Source organism: Bufo gargarizans, chromosome 6 (assembly GCF_014858855.1).
Source record: "Bufo gargarizans isolate SCDJY-AF-19 chromosome 6, ASM1485885v1, whole genome shotgun sequence".
Lineage (NCBI taxonomy): Eukaryota > Metazoa > Chordata > Amphibia > Anura > Bufonidae > Bufo > Bufo gargarizans.
Genome location: NC_058085.1, coordinates 36,915,630 through 36,931,342, shown reverse-complemented (window position 1 = coordinate 36,931,342; position 15,713 = coordinate 36,915,630). Strand labels below are relative to the sequence as shown.

The window sequence follows — 15,713 nt, the reverse complement described above, 5'->3', positions numbered from 1 at the left end:
CATCAGTGCAAAGGATGGAAACCTGGTAGGAAACAAAATCATTCAATTAAGAAGCTATAATAGGGCTGCCACAGAAGGCCATTCAGCCACCTACATAGACATTTGCAAAAGGCTTCTTCTGTCTTTTTGGAGGTCATTGGTGCAAAGCATGGAAAAATGGTAGGAAATGAAATGAATCAGTTAAGGTCCTTAAGGCCCAGGCTGTATTATGCTTCTGTTTTGGCCATCAAGGTCCATTTGGCTTTAACTCCTTCATTGATAGTACAGACAGCCACTGATATACATATTTGCAAAAAAGCAGCTTATGTGTTGGTGGAGCTCATCAGTGCAAAGAATGGAAAAATATTAAAAAGCAAACAAATCGGTCAAAGTCCTTAAAGGGTTTGGTCCATCTCGCACTTTGGTGTCATATTGCTAGGGTATGCCTCCAGTGTACGAAAGGTGCAGCTATCTGTAGACTGAGGCCTCCAAAGTGTACAAGGCCACACTGCGCAAGCACAGTAATCCTCTGTTCACTTCTATGGCAGTGTCGAAAATAGCCATCCCGGCTATTTGTTGAACTCCCAGAGAGGTGAATAGAGAGGCGGACGCATATGCACGATGTGCTCCCAAGTCACGTTTATGGGAGTTCTGGAACAAGCTGAGAGAGCTCACTCAGTTCTATTCGGACCTCCCATAGATTAGAGTGGAGAGCACTCTCCTTCGCTTTGGGGGCCACATTCTGGAGATATGCCACCAAAGTGCAATATGGGCCGACCCCTTTAAGGACTCATGCACCCAGCTAGATTACACACCTCTTTTTTACAGAGAGCCAAAATAGGGCCGCCGCAGACCGCCATTGACATACATATCTGCTAGAGACTGCTTCTGCCTTGGTGGAGCTCGTCAGTGCAAGAGATGGAAAAATGGCAGAAAGGTCCTTGCAACGGCTTATATAATGCCTCTTTTTTTGCATGGAGCCATAGAGGTCTATTCAGCCCCTACTGTTCCTCTGTATGCCGGTGATTTTAATACAGAAATACAGTAGATCCCACATACAAGTAGCTGCAAAGCAGCATTGTCTCGAAGGGAGACATATGCAGTCCACCAGAGCCTGTGGGCGCCTCCCTCTTTACATCTCCTGTCTACTGAGATTTCATCATCTGTGAGATGTGTGATCTGAACATAGTCTTAGGCCTAGTTTACACGAACGTATGGCTTTTATAAGTTTTTGCGGTCCGTTTTTCACAGATGAGTTGTTCCGTTGTGTTTGTTTCCTTTGTTTTTCCGTATGCCATGTACAGTATACAGTAATTACATAGAAAAAATTGGGATGGGCATAACATGTTCAATAGATGGTTCAGCAAAAACGGAATGGATATGGAAGACATATAGATGCATTTCCGTATGTGTTCCGTTTTTTTTGCAAACCCATTGACTTGAATGGAGCCACGGAACGTGATTTGCGGCCAAATATAGGACATGTTCTATCTTTCAACGGAATGGAAAAAAGGAAATACGGAAACTGAATGCTTACACATTCAGTTTTTAATGCGGAACCATTGAAATGAATGGTTCCGTATACGGAACACAAAAAAAAAAAAAAAAAAAAAACGCCCGTACACTCGCAAAAAAACCACGTTCGTAAGTTTCCAGAAGAAGCAGGTCTTTCTATTGATATTATGATGAACTCCAGCTAATGGAACGTTATCCACCCAAAAGGACTTTTTTTTTTTTTTTTGCATCAATCCAATTAGAATAAAAAGCACACACAACGCCACGCTCGCGCACTCACATTCCCTGGCATTTGGACTGTTATTTCTGGAGCGATGTCACCAGACAATGGGGTCTTTCTTCTCGGCTGACATCACTTACAGGAAGAACCCGTCCCGAGTTCTCAATTCTCTCATCTGTTCTCATTGATTTAGTGCGGATTAAAAATGATTAACTGGAAATTAAAGAAACTGCCCCACGTCTGAAAAAGCGAGGAGGCTGAACTTCCTGAAGCCGCAAGCTTGTGCAGAAACAGTCGCCGTCTTCCCTAGACCCACTCAACGCTGGTACTGGACGCCATTTTGAATTCTGAACTCAAATCCTGCACATAAATTCACCAGAAGCTGGTCCCATCAGTGAGACAGTGTGCCTCATGCCTCAGTGAACCATGCAGAATTGTTATAGCCATTAAATGGCAGAAATTTGAAGGCATCGGTAAGGGGAAGGTATTTTTACATTGCTTTTGGCTGCCATCTTGCTGTCAGAAAGCAAAGTAGTCTCCCATGGCAAGCAACATTACTTTGCACTTGGCTACAGATTTGAGGGCTGGGCTCCTCCGTAAGGGGATAGTCATTAACCGGGATCCTCAGGAACTCCAAAACAGCAGATCATACACAGAGCTGTATCTGGGCACCCAGGGCAAAAAAGTTTCAGATAACTGCCCTAGCCCTGTATCTAAAGAGCCTGGCCAAGGCAAAGTGGCTTGTTGGCATTCCACTGGCATTGAGAAGAAAAACCACATAACCACAATGTCCCTATTACTTGATAATGGAGATCTGACGTTATCACCTCTAGTATGTACAGCAGGTTTAGGTTTTAGGTTCACTCCATTTGTAAGACAGGGAAGAGACAATGCGCTCCACCATCTACATGCCAACACAAGAGATGGGTATCTAGTGTAGGTTTTACAGTGTTAACCTTGTTAGGCTGAACCTCTAATGGACGCTAGATCAAAACTAGGACTTTGTCAACTTGGACAAGATTATCTAAGGCATTTAAAGGTCTACTGTAGGCAAACCTTGTGTACAATGGGTCTCCCAAGTGTGGGTTGAGGGACGCTTCCAAGGAAAGTAAGAAGTTATGAATGGAAATGAAGCATTAGTTGGCACACAATGAAATCAATGAGCCATCCATGTAGTCCACAAAAATTCTAGGTCTGCAAGAGCTGCTCTTTGGGTGGCCCTCTAGTTGCCCTCATGGAGTAGACCTCGTCTGCTGACTGTCAAATTGTCCTATTGTGGCATTAGATCACCCCAGGAATGTTGGAAGATCTCAAACCCACCATCTGATATGTCCGTAATGAGTAAATCTGAAAAATGCGACATAGAAACCTGAAATAATTCCTCAGGGGAGGAGCTCCCTATAAGAGCCAATCAAATCACAGATCTGTTTCAAATGTATTTCTAGTCAAACCGACAAATGTTATTGCATTCTGTGTCTTGGGTAAAGATCCTCCCACCGGAAATAGAATATAAAATTTGTGTTGAATCTGAGGCACCATGGGGAGTAAAATTCTGAATAGAAATAACAGGATTTATTAGGCCCCATATATAAAAATATTTACTCCCAAAATTAGTTTATTATCACCAGATTAATGATCATTTATATCTGTTTTGATTGGATCAGGTTTAGTTCTCCAGTCTATTAAATAAGTTTATGAAAGTGATACTTCCAAATTTAAAAAAATAAAATAAAATCAGAATGGTAAGCAGCTTTCTGACCAATCACCAATTACAATTTTTTCTTAAAGTGATTGGTCCAAACCAGACAGCCCTTATCTAATTAAGGATCAGTTGATCGATGCAGCGATCACTGGGGTAAAGTTTTGGATGGCCGCACATTTCTCCTCCAGTGGCCTCTACAGGAGAAGTGTGGTATTACATCACTCATTCAAATAACTGGCCAACCATGTATGCAGCAGTTCTCCATTCTGATCATAAGATCCTACCCCTTGACGTGCACATACTTTACAAGGATATGCCATCAATGTCAGATAGGTGTGAGTCCTATATCTAGAACTGAACAGAAAGCAGCCACGCATGCGCAGCAACCCTCTATCAACCACTAGGGAAGTTCTGGAAATAGAGCTCTGGCTTGGCTTTTTCTGACAGTCCCATAGCATTGAATAGCTGTGGTCTCACCTCTATGGGACTTCCAAAAATAATCGTGCATCCTCGTTTACCTTTTTTGGAACTCCCATAGTAATAAATGGAGATCAAGCTGCGCATGCGCTGTGTGCTCTCCTTAACTTTGGGGATAGAAGCGGGTCCTAGAGGTGGGACCCACAGCTATCTGACATTGTTGGCACATCCTAGCTATATGTATGCAACCCAAAATGGAGGCTGCAATACACGTGCATCTTTAATAGTGAGGGGGAACATTTTGGGGCTTAAAAATTTACACAAAAACATTCAAAAGAAGGACCAAATCGCAAGTCTAAATTCCAAGGCAATTTTATTTTACTGGAACTTAAAAAAAAAAAAAAAATATTAAAATATCCCAACAATTCGCCAGCCTGTGCAAAATGGCAGACCACGATTGTACAATAAAAAAAAAATGAACAAAAAAAATACAAAATAAAAATAAAATGTAAAAACAAAAAAAACAAAAAAAAAAAAAAATCTCTTCAGTCATTTCTTTCATAAGAAACATTCTCAAAGAAAATTTACATCGAGCTTTTTACAAAGCATGTTATAAAAAAGTCCACATTCTCGCGCCATTTTTTTTCCTACACCCGCCTTGCCGGTCCAACCAATAGTACAGGCATTTTTTTCTCCTTAAGACTCAAGTCCTTTAAAGAAAATAAAAAAATTCAAAAATAATTTAAGTTTTCAGTAAGACTTAAAAATGGCGTCTTGTGCGGCGTGGCTCGTACCTCCAACACGTTAGTGTAACAGTGTCCATTGGTTTAGGGGAAGGGGGGGGGGGGGACAGGCGGGCAGTGTCGGGGCCCCACCCCTCCTACAGTCCTGACCACTACTATAAATCCTTCAGAGCATTTCCGTACTTCCGCCAGTCCCAACTTCGGAAAGTCCATCCGTATTTATTTTTTTTTTTTTCCAGGTGAGGCAGAGACGTCCTTCAGTCTGTGACAATGTCACAAGGGTTAAGTCCCTTATTTTTTGCTTCTTGATAGATCCTTTGGAAATCCCTATATCGGGGGGCACATCCAAGTCGGGGTTTCCCAAAGTGCATACGACCGGTGAATAAGAAGTCCCCCAAACCGGCTTTAACGCCACACTCCAGCGGCGTCTTAATATGTCCTTCCCAACCGTGGCCTTCTCTGCTGGGCTGAAATATCTTGACTTTCTGTCTATAAAGTTTATCAACTGAAATATTTATGATGGATTCCTGCTGCTCAGCGTCGGCCGCCACTTCCGAGATAGAACCTTTGACCACTGAAAAGAGAAAAAAAAAAAAAAAAAAAAAAAAAAAAATCCATTAATCCACCGATAACATACACAAAACCTATAAAATTAATATGATTTAAAGAGGAATTTCTGTTTCTGTCCCTTATGCTTTACACTGCAGCTCTGCAGTTTTTACTAAACTGAAGACAAAATCTTAGAAAGTCTAATACTCACCAAAATCGCTAATGCAGACAGCTAGAAGAACCTCTGTGTCGCTGCACGGCCGGCAGGGATCTGCAAAGAAAAATAAACGGACAAGATAAGCGGACGGGAAATAATAAGTCCTTTCATCGACATTTGCTGCCGCTGCAAAAATCAGGGAGGAGGAATTCTGGGGACGGAGCCTCAGTACAATCACAAGATTTGTAGAAAAAAAAAAAAAAAAAAAAAAGGACGGATTGATGTAAGTTATGTTTGCCCACGCCGGGGCGAGAACACAGGCGTCGCATTGTCTTGTTACACAAACTTACATTACTTGGACAATCCGACAAAAAAAAAAATTTTTTATATATATATATATATATATATATATATATATATATATATATATATATATATATATATATATATATATTTTGCTACACATTCAGATAAGTTGCCTGGACGAGACTTTAACAGTGTGAAAAATGGTGGAAGTGGACTCGCTGATCCTCTGCAGCTGCCCGGGTCTCTGCTGCTCTCAGCTTCCTGTTCCTGTCTCCATACAGATCACCCAGCGATTGGCTGAGAGGGCATTTCTAGGCATCTCATGTGTTGAGCAGGAAACCAGTAAGTGTTGGAACAGCAGTGGTGGTGGAATTGGTCAGGTAAGAATACACAATATTTAAGCCCCAAAAAAAAAAAACGCCTGGAAATAGCCATTTCAAATATGGCTTGGGTGAGATTTAGGTAAACCTCACCCATTTTCAGCCAAATTGGTAAGGATTCTCTGAAAATTCTGTACCATTAGCAACTATGCATATGTATTGGTTCTTCTTAGGCCCACTGCCACCAATTTTTTTTCCTGCAGGTGAAAACCCCCTTTAAATAAAAGTGACAGGTTCCTAAGATGGAAATCTGCTCAAATCAGTTGTCACTTCCCATCCCCCACTCCTCTTGGAAGCTCATACAAAGTGCATTACACAGCAGGGGGAGATAGAGCAAGGGAAAGCCTCTTCCAGCGAAAGAGGAATTATGCTAAAATTGCAGTATTTGACAATTTTTTATGCCATGGACAGGAATATTTGCTGTGTTATCAAGATGACCTTTTAAAAGGACAGCTGTCAGCAGGATCAACCCTACAAGACCATGCATACTGCCTGACAGGTTTGGTCCTGCTGATTAAAATGATACCCATCTTGTGAAAATCAGTCACAGCGTTCCCGAGAAATAAAAGAAACGTATTCTTTACACATGAGAGATTCAGTATAGCGATGGGCGTGGCCAGCTCTAGAAAGCTAGGCCCCGCCTCCCAGTGCACTGAAGCCCTCAAGTGTATAAAGACTAAAACAAATTTTTCTCTGGAACTCCTCAACCGATTTTCACAAGACAAGTATCATTTTAATCAGTAGGATCAACAGTACGACGCAGCAAGACTGGTTAAACAGGGGTGACCCTGCCCACGGGTGCCCTTTAAGTCCATGATTTACACTGCAGTGTTAGATTACTCGGTTCTTACAGTCAGACACCTGTATATCCAAGAGCACTGTAAGAAAATTCTCCGCTAGATTACCACCCACAGTAAATCGCAGGGATTACGTGGTGAAATCATGCAAACTATTTCAGTCACCTGACGATGGAAGCGCTTTAGAACATGGGGCCTGACGGGATTACACAGCACAGATCCTGCTGGGTAACCCTCCGACAACCCTGTGGGTTTATTTTTGAAAAAAAATGTCTAATTTATTAATGGCAGAGGGCGGCGAGGCAGTCTGAATAACATCCATATGTATTATGATTCACAGTTTTTCAGACCAGAGCAGGTTCCAAAATCTGCAAGCCATGACTCGCCCTTGCAAGGTTTGTTGCTCAATTAAATCACAAGTGCCTAAACCCGAGGACGTCAAGCTCAACTTATTTAGAGCAATGCATCAGAATCGATGGCTGTGTCAATAGAGGTCTAACTGAACGGCCCGAGGCGTGCCATTATCCACTTGCCCTTCTAAACTGTAACCGTGCGGCAAATCAAGAGAAAAAAAAAAACCATCTGTCACGTGAGGCGGCCATTCTGTGCATCGGAAAACGCAGTCCACAACAGCAAAAAAAAAAAAAAACGTATTGCACAGAAATAGGGTACACAGAATATTTGGCGCACAATACCCATAGTGCACCGCTCCAGAACTTGTAGGCCTCTTGCACACGAACGTTGTGCAACCGTTCCGTGCATTGGGGACCGCAGGACGGATCGAGACCCATTCAACTTGTATGGGTCGGTGATACGTACGCACCTCTAAAAAAAACTAGAACATTTTCAATTTTTTTTTGTGGTGCAGAGGCACGGACAGAAACACTGATCAGTGGGGTTCCGATTCATAATTCCGTTCCGCATCTCTGATGCGTCCGCATCCTTGATGCGGAGTGCACACGGCCATGGGCACACAACGTTCGTGTGGAAGAGGTCTTAATCTAACACCTGGCACAAGTCAACCATCAGATAAGGCCTCACGCAGACGACCGTACTTATTCTGCAATCCGCAGAGGACATCTGTTTTTTTGGGGGCCCATTGATTTCGATCCAAAACCTGGCAAAAAAGTCAACCAGCAGATAAATGCAGTCGTGTGTATGAGGCCTTATTTTGCAATCCCCAAACGCAGACGTTGCATCCGATTTTTGGGGGCAGCCATTGATTTCAATGGGTCTGTATTTTGAGTCCAAGTTTTGTCTTTTTACGAAATGGACATACGGATGCGGAAAGCACATGGATGATCTGTGTGCTTTCTGCATCCGTATGTCCATTCTGCAAAGAGGTCTTATTCTTGGCCGCAAGATGCGGACCACAGACCCATCGAAATCAATGGGTCAGCGAAAAAAAAAAAAAAGTATATAACACAGATGTCATCCGTATTTTGCAGCAAAACAGTCAAGTGCATGAGGCATAAGAGTCACACCGGTTGCACCAGACAGTCAGACGTTGCGTCACTCCAGCCCTCGGACCCATCCGATGGCTCGTGTACCGCTGTCACCGCCACCTGTTCCCTGACAGGAAGACACTACGGACAGTTGGAAACAAAAAGGTTTGCGTCGGAACGGCAGCATGCAAATTTTTCCTGGAAGTGGCTGAAGTCGCCTTTCGGGGGTCTATCCTAACAAGCGTCTATTCACGGGCGCTGAAAGGAGCGGAGCTTTACTGCGTCTCCCCGGAGCTCACCCACCGGCCCCATAATACCAGCATTGTGCAGGTCAGCTGCCAAAACCTACAGGGAAATTCTTTAAAAAGATCCTCACTGTATCCTTAGGTAACCTGAAGTGTCCCCTCCGCGCAGCCCCTGTAATCGCTGCTCGGCCCAGGAGATGTAATTACAGCATTTCTCGCAACTTCCAGCTGCTACAGGAGACTCGACCTCTGAGGTTGTCGAGAAAAACATGCGGACAGGAGACCACACTTGTTGTCGAAGAGGACTCTGCAGCGGTTATCCCTTCTCATAAGAAAAAGGGACAGTCACTAAAAGGGGAGGTCAACATTTTACTGTTTATTTCACTATTCTGCAGGTGCAGTAACTGTGTACTTACTTATCCTGTATTATACTCCAGAGCTGCACTCACTATTCTGCTGGTGCAGTCACTGTGTACATACATTACTTATCCTGTACTGATCCTGAGTTACATCCTGTATTATACCCCAGAGCTGCATTCACTATTCTGCTGGTGCAGTCACTATGTACATACATTACATTACTTAACCTGTACTGATCCTGAGTTACATCCTGTATTATACTCCAGAGCTGCACTCACTATTCTGCTGGTGGAGTCACTGTGTACATACATTACTTATCCTGTACTGATCCTGAGTTACATCCTGTATTATACTCCAGAGCTGCAATCACTATTCTGCTGGTGCAGTCACTGTGTACATACATTCCTTATCCTGTACTGATCCTGAGTTACATCCTCTATTATACTCCAGAGCTGTACTCACTATTCTGCTGGTGGAGTCACTGTGTACATACATTACTTATCCTGCACGGATCCTGAGTTACATCCTGTATTATACCCCAGAGCTGCACTCACTATTCTACTGGTGGAGTCACTGTGTACATACATTACTTATCCTGTACTAATCCTGAGTTACAGCCTGTATTATACTCCAGAGCTGCACTCACTATCTTGCTAATGGAAACTCTGGAGAGCTATAATGCAGGGAGATGTTGGTTTTTCCTATATCAGACTGATGTGCAGTTCCTGGTGTAGAGGGGACACTTTTAAACAGCAACATCAAGCTTTGCAGACGCTGAACAAGCAGGGGGTGCCGGTAGATTGAATCCAATAAGTAATGACATCTGCAGATACACCATTAACCAGGTCACAGAAAATGTAGGGCTCACCTAGCACAAGGTTGGGGTAACGCTCCCATTTTCCCGTCTATAGCCATAAAGCCTGGTTTACATAATAGAGAGAATGCTGAAACGGCCAAAAGAAGGGGCCCACCGGCCCCAGAGCCATTCGGCCGCACACCGCACTGATTCATCTTGACATGATTGGGGATGAAGCTTTCGATTGAACCTCCCTGATGAGAAATCACAACCCCAGGACCAGACAAGTCAAATTACACAGTGGAGGAGGATTAGAGGAGGCTGCGAGCTGACAGATTCCTCTATCACCAAAGGGGTTTTGTGGCTTAACCCTCCCCCGGCGGCCACTACCAGCACCTGACCGCTTATGTCCATTGAAATCCTAAAGAGAAGAACTAGATAGGAAGCAATTCGTGAGCAGTCGTCCAAGAAATGGGCTTTTTTTTTTTAATAATCTGTGTGCACAAAGTGATCCTCACCCTCGACCAAGCCCTGCTGAAATGGGAAAATTTAGGCAACAGTCAACTAGGACCATTTTGGTATTATATGGAAATGTATTTTATTCCTGCACATGAGCCAATACTGTGGACTATAGTAAGGTGTAATCAGTAGACCCAAAGTACATAGGGGGGTAGGGGGGGCGCCCATTTGAATTCGTGTTTGGTCTCGTTAACACTACAATTGCATTTTAGGGTAAATCCACTTTCCGTCCAGACAATGCCCCTGAAGAAACCAGAAGAATGTACAATTGTATGATAATTAATCACCACCGTGGCCTTACAATAAGGGATTAGCACCTATTCACTAAAGACCCCCCCCCCCCCCCATTGATGGTGGTGATTACAAACCCTGTGTACTCTGTATACAAACCCCCTCCTAGGACAAGTGCCCATAGGCACCAAAAATAAATAAAAATGTATATAATATACACACACTAAAATAAAAACGTAGAACATGCTATATATTCCATCTCCCCCCTCCCTGGACAGACCGCAGTAAATTCTCTTTCCTCATCAGTCAGAGTTAATGACTTGCCAGAAACTGGAAGGAAATACAAAAAGATTCTTATCAGGGAGGTTGCGACAACGACGACCGGCTCCTTCCAGATCTCGCAAAATGCAAAAAAAACTAATAGGTTCCGCTCCAATATCCAACATGCCCGAGGCAACGATCAAGATTAGACTCGACCTCCTATAAACTAAAGAGGCAATGAAAAATAAAAATAAAATATTAAAAACACAAAAGGGGCAAAAAGAAAAAAGATCCATAAAAAAAAAAAAAAAAAAAAAAAATCAGCCAAACACCACAAGGCATGCTGGCCTTTGTAGTTGTCGGCAAGAATCTAAATTAGATTCAATCAACATTAGACTCAACCTACTATACAAGGGGGGGGGGGGCTAAAACATAAAATACACAAAAAAAAATAAAACATAAAAACAAATATACTGTAATTGGCTAATCAACATAGGGCACGAATGTCAGTTGTTGGCAACAATCATGATTAGACTCAACCTCCTATATTGAAATACACAAAAAAAAAAAAATCCCCCCCCCCCCCCCCACAAAATAATTGGCTAATCAACAAGGGGCATGCTGGCCACTTGTCAGCAGCAATCATTAGATTCAGTCAAGATTAGACTAAACCTCAAACTAAAATCCACAAAAAAAAAATTATAATTGGATGATCAACACAGGGCATGCTGGTACTTGTAGTCATAGACACTTCAAAGTCGTCAACTACTGGCACTGAGTTATTAAAACAAGGGAACGCCCAGATCCAGGTTTCAGAGATTAGATTGTCAGCTTGTGGGGGCAGGATCCTCCTTCCCACTGTATCCTGTCTGCTGTAGGTCACCAATCATACAAGTATTATTATAACCCTGGTAGTACCATGTATTTATTTGTAATAGAGGGTGCAGTACACGCCTGGGCCTGTAGGGGTTGCTATTGATATGTGTTTTTAATATCTATCTATCTATAGACATACATCTTAAAATGCGTAACTTTTTGAATCTTTTTTTTTTTGCAGGTCACACACACTTCTTCCCAATATCTCCTCCTCCAGTCAAGGCATCAAGTTGCTAAATAAACTTTTTGTCACTTACAAGGCAAGAGGGCCAAGACAGGAGAAGAGGCGGGGGAGGGGGGAGGCTCATTTCTGTTGACTCTACTGGACCATAAAATCCAAAGCAAACCCTTAATTGAGCCATTTCCTGGGGGTTGAAATAAGGAGAAGCAAACTTTTCACCATCAGGTTAATAAGTAATTCAGTAAAAGGCATTACCGATACGTGTCCCCCGTGAAGGAACTGCCCCGAGGGATGGGAGACCAGGTCAAAAAGGTCAATTATATTATCAGAAGATTAATAATTTGCGTCTTGCGGTGTTACTGAGTAACATTTACCCCTCCTCTGGGGGGTCACAGGATAAAATGCAAATATATTGGACACTACCACAACTGACCACTAGGGGCACTGTTGATACAGCAAAAATCCAGTAGGCAAGAATGCACAGATTTAATGTATAGGAATCCGAAAAGGTTAAATTTAAGAATGTGTATTTACAGGTCCGGCGCAGCTATGCCTACACAGGGTTGTCATTCCAGCACACTTCTTCACTAAAATGTCGCTCCACGTCTTCGACCTAGGGTGTGTCACACAAGCAGGGACACACACCCCGCTGGTTATGTTTAGATCCTGTAAATCACTACCAGTGGGGCGAGTCAGGTGTTCAACAGGTCCTGCCGCTCACTCATCGCCCGTAATAAATCGACCTGCTGAGGGCTAACCTCGCACTCCACGAGCCTAAATGACAACTATTATAGTATTTAAAAACTGGGTGTAGGTCGTGCCGTAAACAGCATCACGGGCAATTAAATGGGGATCAGCGGGTGATTAATGGAGACGGTCATAAGCTTGCAGCCAATCGGAGGCTAGCGTTGGAAGCCAGGCTTATGACATCATCGCCATTTGTAAGAGAGTAATCAGGTGACGCTCTACGGGAGTGCAAAAACACCCTCTGAGATATGTTCAGATGCAGGATTTCGCCCACAACAAAATCCACCAAACCGCTGTGTGGTGGTCTATGCGGTGGGGTAATTTCATGAGGACCTGCTCTAGGTTTAGCTCCACTGAATGGAGACTCCCGCTGCGCCTTTTGCAAGGGATCAGTGCGCCAAGAATGGGACAATCTGGAAAACTACATGGCATGAACTCTTGGGGCGATCCCATTGAAAACAATGAGGCGCGGTCTCAGCCCAGATCCGCGCTGAAACCTTCTCCCCAAAATACCCTCTATATGTTCAAATCTTAGCTCCCGTATTACGAGCGCAACGCCCTCTGCAGAACCAAAATTTAGATGCTATAGTCAAACAAGGTTGGGCGTTGGAGCAGTAAAAACTATGCTAAAACACAAACTAAACAGAACCTGTAAAGTAAAATACAGGAAAAAAAATAAATAAAAAATTGTACAATCTCAATTAAAAAATTCTTGCAACAAAAACATTGATATTGTTTTTTTTGGCTTCCCAAAGCGCCACCTAGCGGCAGGCCTTAGTATTACAACAGACAGTAAAGAGAAAAAAAAAAGAGCCATGGAATGGGACTTAAAGCTTTTTGAGATTTTTTTTTGTTCTCCTTACCAGAAATGGCATGTAAATCCGAGAGTGTCCTCTGGCTTATAAGTTCATACTGGAAGCCGGTGATTTTGCGGCTAATGTCCAACTGGGGCGTGGCTTCGATAAACAAGCCTCCTTGATCCAGACTAAAGCAGTGGACTTTTTGGGGTTGGTGGTCCCCATCCCGCACTAGAAGCTTCAGTTCTCCAGTTTTTTCCAAATAAATATTGGCTCCTTCGGAGCCTACGAAAGGTTTGATACAAACAGTGAAGTGCTGGACGCTGGAGGTGAAGGTGTTGGGGCGCAGGTTGACGATGAGCGCCCCTGTGGGGTAAAGCCATTCCACCGAACCTTCCGAGCATCTCAGGTAGACCTGTTCCACGTCCTTCCGGTGGCTCTCGTGGGTCAGTCCACTGGGGAGAAGGAAGAAGAGGGAGACCATTAGAAACAGGGGGCAAGACTTAAAACAAAACAAAAACATAACAGATACAATAAAACCGTTTCGAAACCCCAAGAGCTTGCAATCAAATAGAGCTTGATCAGGATCCAAACCATAAAGGGTTAACAATTTCTTTTTTTTTGTTTTTAGGTTTTCTTTTTTATGTCTTTTCATGGTCATTCCAAAATGTACCCAAAGGGGAATCCTAAAAGACGGAGACGTCACCGGCAGACTGTTCAGGCAGTCGCACCGCTGGCATCTTTCAGGTGGAGGCAGATGGAAACGAGATGTAAACACGCCAATGAGGTCTGCAGTGCCTCGCGCCTCGGCAACATCACACACGTTAAAAGAAATGGTCGTATCAGCGATATAGCGTTTCCATGTCTTTTAGTTCCATATTTATGGGGTTTTTTTTTATATTTATTCGAACCTTTTTCTATTTATTATGGATATTTTATGACTTTTAAAGCATCATCTTAGCACACCCCCAAAAAAATATTTTGCGCTACAGTAAGTTTGCACACCTCTAATCTTGACCCCCCCCCCATCCAATTCTGTATGGACACCAGTGCTCAGCGACCCCTGAAAAGAACGGTCAATCTAGTTGGATGGGGATTTCGCCGATCTGCCCAAAAATCAAAACATTTTTCAGAAGTTTCTAATAAAAATAGAAATGAAATACAACAAAAATAAATAAAACCACCCCTGGTGTAGATGGGGCCACTTCAGAGCAACACTCATTTCGGTCACCAAGTTCTAAGACTAATTTCTCAGAAAATGCCATCCACCGCCAGGTCGAGGAAATAATTCTGCTTTCTTCGACTTGACGGAGGGCGGACAAGGAGCCCCATTATATCAGGAGAACATCTGATTATCAGCTGTCTTTTACAATCCTCCAACTTTGAGCTGAAAACACCGGCGCTGAACCTTCGCCTCCCATCAGCTGGAGGTTGTAAACCTCCAAGGAGACCTGAAGAAGCTCTGGCCTCCTTTATAGACTGGTTCGTCCGGTAGGGACTGCGCCTGTAGGATGGGTGCAGCCCCCATAGGTCCCTCTAATGCTAAAAAGTTACATCATAGCTCACCCCGGCAGATAAGTCGTCACACAGTATAAAAAAAAAAAAAAAAAGTTTACATCAATTTATAAACTATGCAAAAACTTTTTACAAAGTCATCTTAGATGGCAAGCTCTTGGGGGTGATGGAATCAGCAGTGGTAGAAGAAGATGTTCTCCTGCTTCTATACAAAATCAGTTTCTTGCCAAACTTTCTTTTGATGAGGGGGGATGAAAGGAATAAAGTGCCATCTCCCTCTCCTCACACCAAGGGTCTGTCTACAGCTGGGACCCCCCTGCAGGAGGGCTGAATGGAAGGATTTAAAAGGGAGGGGGTGCCAAATGTTTTCTTACCTTCCTTTCCAATTGCACATGTCACTGGAGTATTGCAATGAGGTCCCTGTGCCTGTGACTACCACCATGAAGACGCTCAGCAAGATCCTCCTTAGCATGGTGGCAAGTCAAGGCAAAGCAAGGGCAAGAATAAAAATCCAAGAAAGCACACTAGGGGGCTGTAATCCAGGAGGGCAGGAGCAGGGCAGAATGCCAGGACATTGCACAGTGCAGAAGACAAGACTTTAGCCAGGAGCTCCCAAACTTCCTCTCCCCATCACTCGGGACCAGCAGAAGACAAGCCACAGCAGCACAGCCTCCTCCGCAGCCAGCTCTCTGTACACTGAGGGCTCCAGGCTGAGCTCTGCGCACTGAGCGCGCAGGCCCCGCCCACCGGAGGCGTGGTCAAAACAGGGGCGTGGCGCAAAAAGTTGTGGTCACAGCCCCCGCCTCCTCCCAGCTCCTGGCACACTCCTCGACTCAAAGTGCAGACTCTCTGCTTCTCTAGAACTCAACCCTGGAAGAAAAAGAACACCGCAGCCCTGTCTTATGGACTTCAGCCTGTTCAGGAATGCACTTACTGTGTGTGGAGGGAAAGATCCTTGAAGTGCAGAAAAATGGA

The 15,713-nt window shown here is 43.7% G+C and overlaps 1 protein-coding gene across 1 annotated transcript; it reads right to left on the bottom strand.

Annotated features, from left to right (window-relative positions):
* Nucleotides 1–4,189: 4,189 nt before the first annotated feature.
* On the bottom strand, nucleotides 4,190–15,438 carry LOC122940740 (meteorin-like protein). The gene is made up of 4 exons (XM_044297466.1): nucleotides 15,113–15,438; nucleotides 13,290–13,678; nucleotides 5,337–5,396; nucleotides 4,190–5,150 (listed from the first exon to the last, which is right to left on the bottom strand). The coding sequence occupies exons 1-4, from the start codon at nucleotides 15,208–15,210 to the stop codon at nucleotides 4,834–4,836; spliced, it is 864 nt and encodes a 287-aa protein (XP_044153401.1). The 5' UTR covers nucleotides 15,211–15,438; the 3' UTR covers nucleotides 4,190–4,833.
* Nucleotides 15,439–15,713: the final 275 nt, after the last annotated feature.